The following is a 17,527-nucleotide window of genomic DNA, read 5'->3' on the forward strand; positions in this document are numbered from 1 at the left end:
GTGACAGCATCATATAATATTATTCTTTTCTTTTTCAAAGTTAAGTCTATAAGTTAAGTCACTCTGGTTTTTCTTTTACCATCTGTTGAAGGGTACTAGTTTTCTAATACTACCCTAGGCAGTCGATATGAAGCAGAGGTAAACACAAAATAGAGAATGGTGTTCCTTTGAAGATCAATAGTTGCACAAGTTTACTTTAAGCTGCCTTCTTTGCTAATGTATCATAAGCATGCCGAGACATGACCAAGCTTCAGAAGTAAAGACAAAATGCAAATAGCTACTGACTCAAATGGGATGACAGAAAGCCTTTCAAAAATACACTACAGGTTTCCTAAAGGTAGATACTACTTTAATGTACTGATGTGTAAAAAAAACTTTTTCCGCTTTTCTCTTCCATGGTCTTATTTTTTTTTAATTGTTTTTAATACACTTGTTAGCTGTTTCTCAAAAAGCAGGTAAGAATACAATGAGCAGACTAAAAAAAACAGGTACACTGAGACCAGCTACCTAACCTACCACAAAAACTCTGCAGGATGCCTGGGATATCCTTGCCTTGAGGACCTATGATAGCTGTAATACACATCCAAATAATATCCAAATATGGGTATCACCTAACTACATCACTTCCAATTGGACTGTGCAATTCATTTGTGCAAGAGTTTCTATATTTAGCCACTGTTTTGACCCCTTCAAACAGACTGTGCAAGAATTTATGCTTCCAGGTGTCAAACATTGCTTATTCCAGATGAAAAGGAGTATCGGATAACGACATAAGAACAGCACTAAGGGAGAACTACAATATTTGGCTTGGAAACTGAACTTGTGCAATTAAACAAAGCACCCTTGTTTAAAGCTTTAAAGGTGTATGAAAAAATGAACAAAAGATTTCTTGGAAACAAGACATTGAATGGCTATATTAAAACTGCATTTCATTCAGTATGTATGCATATATCTTACGAATCTTCAGTTAGATAAAACAAACAGGTTACTGACAATAAGCCAATCAAAGGAAGAGTTGGTTAAAGAACATGACACACCCCAGAATGTGATTAAGGGGCTACAACAAAGTGCAGAAAACCAGTGTAATTTGAGAGAAGAAAATAAGAGACTGAAGAACACAGCCCATATTTTAGAAGAGAAACTGAAGTCCCATGAACAGGAACATAAAAATATGGTTGATAGTTTCATGAGAGAAATCAAAAGCAAGGAGAAGGAACACAAGCTTGAACAAATCCAAACAATGGAGAAAGAGCACAAGCTACTAATAGAAAAGAAAGATGTGGAGATTTTAGAATTAACTAAACAACTTTTAAGTTCAAGAAAAGGAAAAACAGAATGAGATAATGAAATTGCAAATTGAGGTATGCACTAGAAAAGCTCACAGACAGAAGCCAGAAGAGAGAAGATTGTTGGGTCTATTTTATAAGGAAGCATATACAAATCAAAGTACAAATAGGAAGTATAGCTTTGTATGGGGAACCTAGCCTGTTATACTGGGCAATTTGTAAGAGCCTTACCTCAGGGCCTCAGGCTGTTGTTCTACAGTACCTGGGGAGTAATTTCTGCTGAAATTAATGGGATGTATTCGAAGTAAATGAGTTTTAGGTTATGGTAGTAGAACTATATTGCTCATATTTGTGTTTCCTTGCCCATTATATTTCTGAAAACTCAGTGTGAGAAAAATATTTGAGTTGTTTTGTGTCTAGTAGCACTGAGAATGTTTATTCATATTTAGAGTGTTTTACTATCCTGTTTTATCACAGGACTGCAATTTTTCTTCATTGCCTCATATGATTTCAGTTATAAACTTCAGAAAAGATGTAATCCAGCCAATTAACATTATTAATTAATAATTTATTTATATTACATTTAAGAACATATATTTATTTAAATTACCTTTTAAAAACGTGTTTTTAAATTTGTATATTTGTTTTCAATGTTTTCAATTGTTGTAAGCTGCCAAGAGAGCTTCGGCTATGGGGCAGTATACAAAGGCAATAAACAAACTAACAAATATTCCTTGAAAAAATGGAAATGGACTGCCTTCAAGTCGATCCCGACTTATGGCTACCCTAGGAATAGGGTTTTCATGGTAAGTGGCATTTAGAGGGGGGTTTACCATTGCCTCCCTCTGAGGCTAGTCCTCCCCAGTTGGTTAGGGCCTGCTCAGCTTGCCACAGCTGCACAAGCCAGCCCCTTCCTTGTCCGCAACTGCCAGCTGGGGGGCAACTGGGTCCTTGGGACTATGCAGCTTGCCCACGGCTGCACAGGTGGCAGGGCAAGTAACCCCTGAGCCACTCACTGTAGGGGTGATCTTTAGCTGGCCCTTGACACCCAGGAGATACGTGTGGGAATTTGAACTCACAGACTCTGGACTCTCAGCCAGGCTCTCCTGCCCACTGTGCTATACCAGCTGTCAGCTTATGAACATATCATTCTGTATTTTCAGAGCATGAATGACAAAGACCTACAAGGGAATGTAAAGAGGCCTATCCAGAGCTAGCCTTGCCACAGACATGATGTGACAGATTACACAGGAGCACCATTTTTCTGCCTCTAACTTTCACTTGTGTAACATTAAAACAAAGGAACAGTAGGAGAGTGCATCCATTTGACTTTTCATCTCAGGTGCAACCTTGTCTAGGTCTGGTCACTGGGGTTGCCTTCAAGAATACTGCCAGCGTTCTATAGCAATTAACACTGATATATATTTAAAAAACTAGACTTCAAAAAGCACCCACAGAATTCCAGATTTTCCTAGTCAATACCAGCTGGTTTGCTTTTGCAGTATGGCAATTACTGCAAAGATCTGCATGCCTCAGCTAATGAAGCTAACTAAGCAGCACATATTTTCTGCATGAAGTGATTTAAACCACAGTAGACAAAAAAGAGAAAAAGATGCCTGTGTGTGCATGTGGGGGGGGGGGCTGGAAAGACAAATTTAACTAATGCTCCACTGGGTCCCTCACAGGTAACAGCCCTCCTGCTTCTTATTCAGCTGCCGCCTTCTGTTTTGGTTGCCCTAGAAGTAGATGACAAAGCAGAATGGCTGGTTCCATCTTTCAATGACAGCAAAAGGTGGCACTTTGGCTTCTGTTGTAGTGTTCCAACAGTATTGGAATGGCATTAGAAAACATTAAACTTCGGCCCTCTAGACATTGTTGGACTGCAGCTCTCCTCAGCATTGTCTACTGGCCACACTGGTTGGAGGCTGATGGGAGTTGCAGTTCAACAACATCTGGAGGGCCACAGCTACCCCATCCCTGCATTAAGTGCAGCGGGACGGGGAAGGAACAGAAGGCCAAGATATTTATTTCAGAAAAAAGAAATTATATGTGGACCTATATTAACTAAAATGAAATAAAACAGAAAAGTAAATTTGCAGCCCAGATGATCTCTTGTATTGGAACTGGTTAGGCATCTGCGTTATCTAGGCCCCAGAAGGCACCAATCTGTTCCCTGGAGCACATGTGAAATGCAATCAACAAACTGCTAGCAACAACTTTCTGCGCCAAATTCAAAGTGCTACTTTTAACCTACAAAGCCTTATATGGCTTGGGACTTCATCAGCGTGTGGAATGTCTTTGCCCAGTATGGTGTAGTGGTTAGAGTGCTGGACTATGACCTAGGAGAACAGCCATGAAGCTCACTGGGTGACCTTGGGCCAGTTACTTCCTCTCAGCCTCAGAGGAAGGCAATGGCAAACCACCTCTGAATACGGCTTACCGTGAAAATCCTATTCATAGGGTCGCCATAGGTCGGGATCAACTTGAAGGCAGTCCATTTCCATTTTGCCCATATGAACCTGCCCAGACCCTCAGGTCATCTTTGCAGGCCCTTATCCAAGTACCCCCCTCTAAGGGAGGTGCAGAAGATAGATGCCCGAGAAAAGGCCTCTTCTGCAGCGGCTCCTGTCTTTGAAACACTCTCCCAGGGAAGTGTGCCTGGTTCTGCTCTTAAGTCTAACATCTTTTCAGTGTCAGACAAAGATCGCTCTATGCATCCAAGCATTTGAATGTTGATATCTGTCTCTAAATCACTCAGTGGATGGTATTTAGCTGCTTGCTGTTTTATGGAGATCACATAGTAATTTTATGGCATGAAATGTGTACGTTTATGTGCTTCTTGTGCGGAAAACTGAAAGACCTCTTGAATGTATCCTGTTCCATATTAGTTGTAGCCTTGGGAAATGTTTCCCTTAAAAAAATTACCTATAATTAGCAAGAATTGATGCACACTAGGAAAGACAAATATAGACGCTGAAGAGGTGAGGCATTAGCAGCCAAAGATTAATTAATAATCCTATTAGAGCTATCTACACCAAGAGACTCTGGAACTCTTCCTTAAGCTTGCCTTGTCACAAAAGGAAAGCAAAATCATTTTTCATGGTTAAGTAGGTCGGACAAAGAATTTCCAAAAAAATGGGGGTGCGAGAGAAGCAGATTTTAGGGACAAATTGTTCCCATGTATTAAAGCAACATAAAGCTTGTATGCTCGTTTTTTAAACACTTTTCTTGCCCTGTTTCTGTGCAAACAATGCTGCTCTCTACGATTATTGCTGAATTCACCCACACAATTCCTGTACCCTCCCCTCTGGAGGGCCATAGCCCAAAACACACAGAGACTCGAACACACGTTCAGCTTGCTTTACTTCCATGTTACACTGTGAGAAAGGGGCTCACTCACAGCACAGAACAAGAGCTGGCTGGAAAAGCAGTGTGCTCTGTTCTGGCTTTGCCAGCTTGATCTTCAGTGGCCAGTATGGAGGCAAACTGGGCTTGCAAAGCAGAAAGAATGCTCCGCTCCATCATCAGCCCAACTACTAGAGTATAGATGGTGAGGAGTGTGGCCTGGAGTGTGCCTGGCAATCTGCATTTGGCTGATGGGCAGGAGGTTTCCCACTTCTCTCTTTAGTCTGAAATGGTACAATCCATTCTACCATTGCTGCATTCTGCCACTTTTTCCTCCTCGTGTAAACCCTGCTTCTCTCACAACAAAGATGTGTTTTTAAATTAGTATATTTGTTTTTAATGTTTTTAGTTATTGTAAACCGCCCAGAGAGCTTTGGCTATGGGGCGGTATGTAAATACAATAAATAAATAAATAAAAGGGGAGAGGAAAAGGCAAAGTAGGCTATGAGCATCTTCACGTGCAGTTTCTCCCAATCCGCTAGGTTCACTCTCTCAATAGTTATTATGTAAGGTAATAGGGGGAAACATGGAGAGACTGATTAGTCTAAGGCCATGCAATGCAGAATTGGCAGAGATGAGACCAGAATCCTTCTTCAGTTCATCTTTCCTTACAGAATTGAAGAACGGCCTCCGCCAGTGCAACAAAGGCACATTTACTAAATATTTCCATACAATTTATTTTCACAAATAAATATTGATTTCAAATACAGAATTAAAGTTTATTTTCTCCTCCCCTGCTATAGACTTCACATAACTGGGACTGTAAAGTACAATTTCCTCCTACTGTGCTTACGATCTATTGATTACAACATCTACAGATTTTAGTTGATTTTAGACAAGGGGAGTGGGCAGCAGAACTGGGTAAGGGTCCAAGCAAAACCTGGGAGATGGGAAGAGAAGAGATGGGTTATTAATCATTATATTTGATGATGTTCAGGCATTTCTTTCTAAGTTAGCTCAGACAAGCCTGCTGTCACCAAACTAGCTCAGCCTTTGCTTTTTCTAAAGTCACTGAAAATATATTTCAGAAAGTGCTTTTTAAAAAAACATCAACCATGGAATTTTATTTTGAAATAAAGTTAAAGTTAAAAATACAAGCAACAAAAAGGAAGAATACATAGCCAGTCATTGCCTCCCAGCCTACCCTATCTCACAGGGTTGTTGTGGGGATTAATTGACGAGGGGGAGAACCATGTATGCCACCTTGAGCTCCTTGGAGAAAAGGTGGGATATAAATGCAATAAATAAATAGCAATACAATAAGATAGCTAATGAAGAGAGAGGGGAAACTCACCAATTACATTATATCATGAGGTAACTTTGGGTGAAATTAGAATTAGCCTAAGGAGAAGCTCAAGAACTGTCGAGAGAATGTTTGGGTAATTTATGCATCTAAATTTGATGGGAATGTCATCAGAAGCTTGCTGTACACTGCTACCCAAAGGCATCAAGAAGCACAGAGCATATAGTAGGTACAAGCAGTTAGATATGTATCATTTCCTTCGCATTTATGTTCTAACAGATTTACATTTTCAATAAAAACATTGGGGAGGGGGAAGGCATGAACCAACACAGACTTTAAGCAGCAGGAATGAAATTAAATTAGTTCATTGCTAGAAGCATGAACCGTTAATGAAATGTAACTGGAGAACTTTCTCCAACATTTATTTGGTGTAATTAAATTCTTTTATTCAAAATCTAGACTTAGCCAAGCATAAAATATTGCCCCATCATAATAACTGCACAGTGTACTCAAGAACTGAACTATAAGCATCTCATTCCTTTTCATAGCAGACTGAAGGCGTTAAATCACTTACACTGTTTGAAGTATATTCCAAAGGAAAGATGAAAAAGAACCTGCTTTAACCAGCTACTAGAGTTCCTAATTCATTTTTATTTCTTTTTAAGAAAGCCATCAGTCTGAAAGCTCTCATTGAATGCCTTTATGCAAAGGCTGTTAGCAATAACCTTTATGCTACCACCTACTGTTCCCTGGAGTCCCTAAAACCCATGAATGGGAAAGATCAAAGACTTTATATGCAAAGTCTCCTGTGGTACTGGAAGCTTTGCACCTCCATCAACAGCGGTAGGGTTTCAGGAAGGAGTTCCTGCAGCACAGGGAGATGCTACAGCTCATGTTTTGCATGCATATAGATTCAAAGTTCAAACTCTGTAATTTCTAATTTAGAAAAGGAAATCAAACAACAGGACCAGCGCAGCCCTGAGACTCAAGAGGCCAATCAGTAAAATACTAGATAGTTCTTTCTCAGTATAAGGAGAATCCTTATTACAGAAGTGTGGCTCTGTAGTTAGGCATTCTTGCTAAAAGCCACAACATTTCTATTCCTAATAAAACTGAGACAATTTCTCCTGACTCTATTCATTTTATGCCAATTATCTCAACTTTTACAGTGTTAAATATTGCAAACATTAGTCTAAAGAGCCAGACATGCTTGCCATATACAGTGCAAATCAGGCCCAAATCAGAACTTTTTTTTTAGTTACTAATTTTAAGTAACCTTTGGGTATAAGAGGATCTAATATCCTGCTATAAAATATTTTAAAAATGGTAACTCTAAGCAGGATACTAACTATAATTCTTAAAAACAAGAGAAACATCTCCTAATGGAATATATCCCCAGGACACCCAGGAGCAGGCACCTGCAATTAATTGAAGAAGTCAGTAGCTCCCACTTTGCAACAGAGCCAAATTCAGCTGAAAGCGCACTTACTAACTGTGGCTATAAAAAAATGTGACTTGAAGCAGGAGGGTTGTGCTTTGTTTCTGTCTGTTCAGCAGGATTCTTTACTCTTTACTTTCAAAGCACATCGCTGATTTCATATATATGGAAAAAAGGAACCATATTATTTCTCTGTATGGTCTTCTGTATTCCGTGTTCCTTTCTCCTTTAAAAGGGAGGTAAACACCCCGCATGAATATTAAAAAGAAAATAAAAAAAGAACTTAAAACAGAAGTTATAGCCATTACTTTATCTGTTCAGTGCATTACTATGTGTCACATTATAGGAAACCTCCTTGATAATACAACTCCACAATCCTATCATGCATTATGAACCAAAGAATTGCAAACAGCAATGTGTCACTCCAGAAAAGCAGCTGTAGGAAGATGATGATGAGAACAAACAGAAGAATATATTCCAATATAGCATTACTACACATTACATACAGGTTCGGTGATTTTCTTCTTTTGCTTTTTTTTTTTTTTTAAACCAAGCTGTGAATCAGGATACACACAGAGAGAGAAGTTGATTAACACTTTCCCTTCTGATCATTGTGAAGGTCAAAACCAGTGTCCACATGCTGCCTTTTCACTCACAAAGGAAGTTGGGGGGGGAAGCTGATGGAAAGCTGCCTTATACTAAATCAGACCATTGATCTATCTAGATCAGTACTGTCCACACTGACTGGCAGCAGCTCTCCAGGGATTTAGGCAAGGGACATTCCCAGCCCTACCTGGAGATGCCAATGACTGAACCTGGGCCCTTCTGCAGGCAAGGCAGATGCTCTTCCATGGAGCTACGGTTCTTCCCTATCTTTTTCCCTCTGGGAGACAAAGCAACATTAGGGAAGGGCAATTTTAAGCATCCTTTCTCCTTCCAGACTTCCTTGCCACAACTCACAACCTGTGTCCAGGCAAGATTTTATTTTTAACAAGTAAACAGAATGGTACAAAATTTGGCTTGAGCTCTATATGGAAAATAATAAAATCTGAAACCAGCTATACACAGTGACCCAAGAGAATCAGAATTCTGTTACAAAAAGGTTTATCTTGCATTCCAGCAATAATGGTGGAAGGGAGCAGAAAGATCAGATTTCTTCTCCAGTGTATAACAGGATGAACGAATATGTGGGACCAGACCTTTTCAATTGCAGAGCCATGACTTTGGAACTCCCAAAAGAGGCCCAGTTGTTTCCTGTCACCAATGATTTTTAGCCAGGCAATTAAAACTTTTTTTAAAAAATGGACAAGCCTCTCACTCATTTCAAATGCTTCCTTGCTATTTGTTCTCTTGCTCCACTCTAACAGTCTCTGTATTTAGTTTTGGTATTGTATCATTTTAATGTGCAAAACCTACTGGGGGTCCTTTTGCAAAGTGGAAGGTGGGGTAGAAATAATCTCATAAGCAAACAAACACAAAAAGCAGCAATAAACAGCAGTTGATCTCCTCTGCCTGCCCTCTAAATGAATTCTGCTTGGGGGAAGTGGTTACTCAGAACTAAGCATCCATAACAACTTTGCTGCTGCCCCTCTCCTCCTTAGCCTTGCACATGGGATGAAGGTAAAGACAGTCACAATTGGGCATATTCTTTTACCCCCACCCCAGATTGGCCCCACAGAACCTGCCACCTTATATCTAGCTATGTGGTGGGACATCCTTCTGCTCTATAGTGAGCACACCAAATTCCTGTGTGTTGTCAATTTACACAGCACACTTGCTTTCAGTGATTATGGGTCTAATAGGCTATAACTGTCTCAGGGGATAATTAATGAGTTAAAAAGAGGTGGCTTGATTGGAACATGACTTCAACACCACTACTGATATGATGAGATGAAGGGCTTTAATATCAGAGTGCAGACAACTTGTACGGATCTGACAGAAACCATCTTGAAGGAAAGGCTGGGACACACTGAAAAACACCTCCTACACTTCAAATGGCAAATACAAGACAAGCTTAATAACTTCTCCACTCTAGTGCACTTCATCACATCCAAATTGCTTTTCTGTTTCACAACCACATCTTGTAATGTGCAGCAAGCCCGGTAATTTTGTACATTTCCTCTCTGAAGAGATGTCAGTGTCACTTGGCTTCCCTACAACCAGATGATCATCTCTTAAATTTGCTCTGAATGGGTTGCTGAGCAAATGTGTTGATACAGTAAAGGAGTTTTATCTGTTAAAAATAACTTTCCAAGTGGGTCATGCCCCCTCTTTTGAAATCTCTAGTATTTTCAACAGTATCTACCCAACTATGAAAATACAGTTGGAGTTCAATAAATCTGTATCCTTGTACATCATACATGCATTTCATTGTTTAGATCAGAGCTGGTTAACCTCCAGATGCTGCTGATCTAGGAGCCCTGTCAGTCTCAGTCAGCATGGCCAGAAGCTGATGGAAGTTGTAGTTCAGTAGCATCTTGGGGGGGGGCACAGGTTGGCCAGTCCTACTGAATATGCATGATGAATATTAACATACAGTATTCTTTAATACCATATTGTACACTTTTTATGGGTGTTGCAAAATTCATACAACAATTTTTACTTAAAAGGAAGGATATCTATTCTTATGTTACAAATGACTTGCAATTTCCCAGAAGCCATAGTTAGCACTTTTGTTTGTGGAAATTCACTCTAATACTCAAGCAAACTTTGGCAACTCTATTTACTCATCTGAAAGCACAGTGAAAGCATATGTAGACAGATCTTGTTCTTTACAATTGGAAAGCTTTTGGTACCTTCCAGGTATCATCATCAAATTTTAGTTAAGAAACATTCTTCTGTTCAAAATAGACAAAATTACAGAAACCTACAAGTTCTATTAATCAGCCCTATGCACGTTTAATAAGCTGCTGGGTTCCTTAGTGTAAGATGATGGTCCAAGAGAGCTGCGTTTTAGTGCTTATGCACAAAATCAATTACAAAGAGATGCTTTAAGTGACACACAATCTCTACTGATATTTTGTTAGCATTATCTTGACTTTTTTTATATCTAGGAACACAGGAAGAAAAGAAAAAAAACTCCAAGCCACACAAGACACTGAATCTTTATGATGATTCATTAGGCCATTTACCACATTTCTCTCAGGGCTGCTGTTGCAGAAAAAGCAAATATTTTACTTTAATATCCATCAGACATCAACTCTGAAGGCTACAAAGTAAAACAGGGATTGCTGGAGTTAAACAGACCATACTGTAGTTACTTTCTTTTATGGGTACATGAAATGGGGGAGGGGGAGAGAAGAGGAGATTGTGTTCTATAGACTCTAGTTTTCATTACTCTCTTTCAAGCATGGAACTTACATGTGTATTAAGTCCTTCAAGCGAGAAATATGAAGCCAATGCAATCAAAGGTTAACCTTCACTTAATATATTAGATTATAGTGAGCAGCGTTGCTCCCAGAGTAAATACTGTATCGAAATGTATTGTACTGGATTTTACTTTTAAAGACACACAACTCTTTTAGGGGAAGAAAACAAAAAATATTGCCCTAGCTGAAATTTATAGACTGCATATGCTGCTTTCCTACTTTCCCAGTCTTCAAAGTGGCTCACAACAATAAAGTATTAGTAAAAAGGTAGCAAGAAGGTTTTAGTCCTAAAACTGCAAAACAGGGACAGATAAAAGCAAAAGAGTAAAGAAACAACCAGCATTAACACCATTAAATTATCCACTAAAACTTTTTGAATAAATATGTTTCAGCTTAGCATCTAAGTTGCCAATACTGGTGCCTCTCTAAATTCTTTGGGGAGAACATTCCATAGACAGGGCACTATCACTTAGAAGGGCCTTTTCCCCAGATGCCAACCTCCTTGTCTCCTGAAGATAAGGACAGCTGGAAAAGGGTCTCCTCCTCAGATCTCACAGACCCACCCTCATGCAACCTACACATCAAAACAAAGTGCATTTCTTTACTAATATATTACAATACCCAGTCATCTGCATTATGTGTGGAAAGAAAACACTAAAGTTGGAAAGCACTCTGCACATGCATGAGTCACTGACGTAAACAAGGCTAGGAATGGCAGAGCACATTATTTGATTGATTAAATTTATATCCCGCCCTTCCTTGCAGAAGGAGCCCAGGGTGGGATTGAGGATCACCGCTTATGATGTTCAATGCAATATTGGAAGGAGAGTGATCAAGCAATGCAAACTGTTGATGCTGATGCTGGCTGGAGTTTAGGCTTAAGTTTTGCTGTTTTCATAATGAATGCATGATTTTATTGTGTTTTATTTTAACATGCAATCTGAAGTTAAATTTTTGTTTTAAAATTGCTGATCTTATGTATAGTTTGGTAAAATTATGTCAACTTGTTTTTAATGTTTTGATTTTATCAATAGTTTTAATGAATATTTTATATTGTTCTGTGTAAACTGTTTTGAGCTTTTACAAATTAATAATATAGGTTATATTATTGTTTATATTGGCTGTTGTATTGTAAGCCACCCTATGCTCTGATCTGGAAGAAGGATGGGGTATAAAAATGATTTTTATTTATTTATTTAGAAAGAAAGCCTTCACACTGTAGGGTTATAGATTATAACTCAGGATGACTTTTAAATATATATATACATATATATATTTAAAAGAACAAGATTATCTTTCTGCTTCTTGTCAGATGGACTAACTAAAAGCTTTATTTGGGCTAGAACTTAACCTTGGATTTCTCAAACAGCATTCCCCCATGTCTCATGAGAAATTTCCATTGTATAGCGCTTGGGGCACTGAAGCTTTTGGCACTGGCTGGCTGACATGACATCATAGAATGTTTGTTAACATACCAAGTACCCAGGAAACAAAACCATCAGAATATTTGTGCAATCCTATTCTGTGCAAAAAGGCCAATGTTCCCATTTGAGATTACAAGTACACATAATCCTTGGGATAAGAATGGCTCTGTGGGACAGTTTTAGGATTTGAAAAAGATCCCAAGAGGTAACGAAGCTAAAGAATATTGAACCAACAGGAAGGCTGAAGGAAAGATACAAAGTAGGAAACAGAACAGGACCACAGGAAGGTGAAGAAAAAGTAAGCTTGAGGAAAAGAGGAAACAAGAAATACAAAAAGGCTAGTAAGAGAAGGGATGGCTGGGTTTGAATTTCACACATTGATTTGGACTAAATGTATAAGTATATTCATGCTGGTGGCATACCGCCCTGGTATCCATAAGGGTGAAGGACAGTTTGGAAAGGTTTTCAGTGAATAAATTCTAGCTGCTCTTGAAATTTGTGGATATTTTAAAAAATAGTTTGAAATATAGGATGGCGGAGGTGGTCTGCTGTTAGAAGAAAGAACTTCACGGAGGTCACGCTATTTGGATCCCAGCCACTTCCAACTGTGTTTTAGCCAAAACAGACACAAATCCCCCTTGTGGAATTATGTATTAATACACACTTATATATCAGCTTTCTGTATATGGCCAAGGGCAAAAGTAACAATGAAATAGCTAAACACTGCAGTTAAGAGGAAGGGCTGTAACTTAGTGGCAGTGTATGCTTTGCATGCAGAAGTTGTCACACACCATCTCTGGCACCTCTATGTAGGGATGGGAATGCCCCCTCCCCTGGTCAGAAACTGTGGAAAGCTGCTGCCAGTCAGAGTAAACAATGTGGAGACAGATGGACCAATGGTCTTACTCAATATAAGGCCGCTTTCTGCGAATTATCTAGAAACTAGCAATTTAACAGGTGATAGCAGGGAAGTGCTTCACACACAGCAATAGAAGAGAACATTATATTCCTTGCTAAGTACCTCCCTATATCAAGGTAAGGCCAAAAGAGGCCACCCATTACAAAGCCCTACTAGACAGTCACATAAAAATATCCCCCAAAATTGATTATATTCACATTGCTTCTTAATCCCCAATAGACTAGGGCGATCTTATCTATGCTTGGAACAGTAAACACATTCATCTTGAATCACATAAATGGAATGCTCACCATATACTAAAGACCAATACATAGACACAATTTTTTTCATACTTGGTATGTTATAAGGTGATCTTGTTCTGCAGACAAGCAATATATATCTCAGTTCCATTAATTAGGAAGTACAGCCTAGTAACGATCCCCCTTATATCCATGTCCACAATTAACAGCTCTGCTTAAATACACAGCACAGATTGCTATCCACTTGAAAATCTCTTAACACCCAGTGTGCCTGGAGATGTATGTGGTATGTATGCAAGCTCAACTGCTGTTCAGGGCTGAAAAAAAACAAGCTATTTTTTTCTTGGTTTTATCTGTTTGCATTTTTTAACTTATTTATTGAAAGTCGCCCAGAGAACGTTATGTTATCAGGTGGCATATTAAAAAAAACCAATAAATACAATTAGCCTCCAAATAATGAAGGAAAGCCGACTTACTTGTCCCACTTGCTCATCTCACCAGTACAGTTTCCCCCCAGTAAACGTTTTCCTGGAAGTCTCTCCATGGACAGCGCTGAGGCCCTTGTTCCAGCCCAAAATTGGAAAGTGGTCTGCAACAGCACCCTTCAACCTTGGATCCCCAGATGTTGTTGGACCACAACTCCCGTCATCCCTGACCATTGCCTAAACTGGCTGGGGAATATGGGGACTAGTCCAACATCTGAGGACCCAGGGTTAAAAAACACTGCTCTGCAGGATTGGTGGGTGTCTCTAGCGACTGGACATAGCCAAGCTATACTGTGAACTCTGACACTAGGAAAAGAGAGCTGCAACAGCAGGAAGGAGGGCAAGCAGATGGAGACTGCTACTCATCTGCTCACTTCAAGACAAAGACATTAAAAAAAGGTATAAAAAACTGCCAGACTACAGGTGCATCTAATTTAGTAATGCTCACTTGGAGCAACTCTCCAATGTCTTGAAGGTTTAGCTTTTTCCAAGCCTAGCTACCCAAGGTACCAGGGACTGATTATTATTATTTACATATATAAGGCCATCTAGGTACATGCCTGTTCTTTGTAAAGTGCCATGACAGGTCTCTGCCTCTAAAGGGGCTTACAATCTAAAATAAACATAGGGAAACGGAAGAGAGGAAATGAAGGTATAGGCAAGCAGATGTGATCCTTTATATTACAGGCACTTTGGCTTAATCATAATAAGGTACAGGAATTAGAGGGATGATTCAAAGGCTTCCAGGAAAAGGCATGATGGATGGACTTAAAGGAAATAAGGGATGGTGGAGGTTACACACAGTGTTCTGAGAGGCAGTCCAAGGCATAAGGTGAAATGAGCAGAACCATTGCAGGGAGACCTAGTAGCTTCAGAGATCAATGAAAGAAAAGATCATGGGCTAGCTGAGGAAACAACAGTTGCAGAAAAAAACAGGACAAGGAAAGCAGGGGATACAGTTTGGAGGTAGAGGGCCACAATATTTTCAGCAGGTATAATCAGGAGCTCAAGCAGTCAAGACACACACTAACACAGGTTCTACAGGAGCTTTTGGCAATTGCTAGAGCTGTTAAGATGCGATTAGCCACAGAAGAGCCACATGGGCCAAGAAGTCAAACCCAAGCAGTCCTGATTCACACCTTACACAGGCAAAGCGAGTGCTTTACTGCTGAATTATGTGCCTTTCTCTCATATGCCAAGTGGAGCAAGTAAAAATGGTAACACTAAGATGACACAAATATTATTCAACTTGAGTTGCTATACATTGCCACATCTTCAGTGAAGATGTGATCCACTATTTTTATCTTGGTGATTTATCTTTAATAGCATCTAGCTCAGATTCTATCAATTTAATCTTTTTCCAGCCTATTTGTATTCAGAGCAGCGCTTCCCACCATCTTTACTGCACCAGTATTGCACCAATCTACCCCTCCTTCCCCCAAACAAATGAGTTTATATTTTTCACTTTTGATAGCAAAAGTCACCACATGGTGATATTTTCCCATCGTGTTCATCTGACGAGGCTTTCTTCTGAAAGTCAGCTTTATATTGCATGAGGATTTAAATTACATTCACAGAGGTACACAATTATTTCAAAATACAAATCTCACTATGTTGTACTGGTGTTTTCACAATAGAATTCAACCACAGGAGAATGTCAGAAAAAAGTTACAGCGTGGAGTTCTGCCTGCCAAACAAATGACTGAATAAACATATCTGAAGAATAGAAATGGCAAATGATTGCATGTACTTGCCCTCAGTTCACTGAACTGTAGTTATATTGCAAGCAGCGTGAACCATATCTTATTTCTAAGACAACTTACTCATGAATTTCTTGTCTCTCTCTTTCACCTGGGCTTGTAATATGTCATGACCCACTTGCCAGAACCTAACAATCTATCCATATGGTTTTACTGAGTCTCTGATGCATCCCAACATGTAACTTTAAGTCATGGCAACATCTCTTGAGACCTTATTTTAAATGCAGTTTACATTAAGCTCAGTTTTAAATTGGGACAAACCTCTGTTTCAAAGTCTGTAACAGCAATTTTTTTCTGCATAAATTTGACAAAAGCAACACTCTAAGGCACAATTCAGAAGAAATGACAAATCATGATTTGTCATTATGTGTGAGAGCTATGGTGGGCCTCAGGCTCATTCATTCATTTCTGTTCACCATTTGTAACAAACCACAGTTTTCTACTTCATCCATGTAAGGGAAACTATGGTTTGTACAAACTATACTTACTTAAGAAACGAGATGATCAAACAAGGACCAAACTGTGGTTTGATATTCAGGTTTGTTAACCTTTGGTTTTGGACAATTATTGGATTCTCTGTTTTTGTAACATTAGCTGTATTATAGGAAAGACCATAATTTTTTTACCTGGAAAGAATTCATCCAACGAAGGGAAGGTGGCAATGAAATGTTACTCCGAGACAGTATCAGCAGCAGTTCCAAGCAGGTTTTTAATGGAAATGTTAGAGAATGTACTCCCATATCACTTTTCCATGCATCAGCTAGGCTGGAAAGCAAGCAGAACTCCTGTTTAATTATGTGGGAAATTCAGAGTTCCAATAAATAAATTACTGTACAGAACATGTTTTGCTTATAAACATGCTACAATATGTAGCGCTGCTGGGATTAACATAACATGCACCTCTTAAAATCTCCTATTGATTACATGGCAAAGTGACATCATAATAATAGTCTTGCTAGACCAGACCAAAGATCCATCTAATGTAGCATTCTGTTTGCAGCAGCAGCCAACCAGATGCTTCTGAAAATTCACAAGATTGGAATGAAGAGGTTTGCCATCTTCTGTCTGTCCTCAGTACCTGGCCAGTATCATTCCAAGTCTGCAAATGACAGCAACTCAAAACGGTGTGGTACAGCAGACAGAGAAGGGGGTAGCCAACGTAGTCCAGTGGAATATAGGAAGCTGCCTTATACTGAGTAAGACCATTGGTCCATCTAGCTAGGTACTGTCTACACTGAATAGCAGTGTGTCTCCAGGGTTTCAGGCAGGAGTCTCTCCCAACCCTACCTGGAGATGCCAGGGGCTGAACATGGGACCTTCTGCATGCAAGGCAGATGTTCTATCACCGAGCCATGTCCCTTCCTCTCCTGATGTTTTGGACTACAACTCCCATCAGCCCCATACACCATGGCCAATGGTAGGACTGATGGGAGTTTTAGCCCATAATCTCTGGAGGACATAATATTCGCTATCCCTGGGAATAGACTGTGGGGCTTAAAGTAAAACATTTTTGGTTCAAATCCTCATTAAGACATGAAGCTTGCTGTCTCATAGCCTAATCCAGCACTCCCCAACTTGGTCCTCTTCCGAAGTTTTGGTCTAGAACTCCCATCAGCCTCAGCCAGCATGGTTGCGATGAGAGTTGTAGTTCAAAACATCTGGATGGGACTAGATTGGAAAGGCTGGCCTACAACTAATCCACATTGTTCTTGGTAAGCAAGGAAGCATAACTTCATGTACACTATCCTGAACATTTTAGGGGAAGGGGGGGAGAGACTAATGTGATAAGCAATAATATCTCCAACTCAGCTGTTTCACGATTTGTGGTCTAAGTTGTTCATTACAACGGAATGTGCCACAGATAACTTCTCATGTGTGTGTGTGTGCATGTATCAAGAGGCCCAATTATCATCACCATTTCTCACTTACACAGGAAGTCAGGTTTTTTTTTATAGTGTGT

General features: G+C 39.6%; 1 protein-coding gene and 1 pseudogene across 4 annotated transcripts in view; one reads left to right on the forward strand and one right to left on the reverse strand.

The window, feature by feature from the left end:
- Window positions 1–17,527, reverse strand: part of UBE3D (ubiquitin protein ligase E3D) — a 67,343-nt gene that overhangs the window by 11,163 nt on the left and 38,653 nt on the right. For 2 of the 4 annotated variants that reach the window (XM_061623229.1, XM_061623225.1), the window contains 2 exons: window positions 16,194–16,332; window positions 5,353–5,571 (listed from right to left, as the gene is read on the reverse strand). The exons of 1 other annotated variant lie outside the window; for it this stretch is intronic. In XM_061623229.1, the coding sequence (XP_061479213.1) occupies window positions 5,488–5,571; window positions 16,194–16,332 (223 nt within the window). In that variant the 3' untranslated portion in view covers window positions 5,353–5,487. Of the gene's footprint in view, window positions 1–5,352; window positions 5,572–16,193; window positions 16,333–17,527 lie in introns of those variants that run through there. One more of the 4 variants, XM_061623226.1, reaches the window with a different exon arrangement.
- On the forward strand, window positions 908–2,503 carry LOC133384092 (coiled-coil domain-containing protein 152-like; annotated as a pseudogene).

Source organism: Rhineura floridana, chromosome 4, assembly GCF_030035675.1.
Source record: "Rhineura floridana isolate rRhiFlo1 chromosome 4, rRhiFlo1.hap2, whole genome shotgun sequence".
NCBI classification, from domain to species: Eukaryota; Metazoa; Chordata; class Lepidosauria; order Squamata; family Rhineuridae; genus Rhineura; species Rhineura floridana.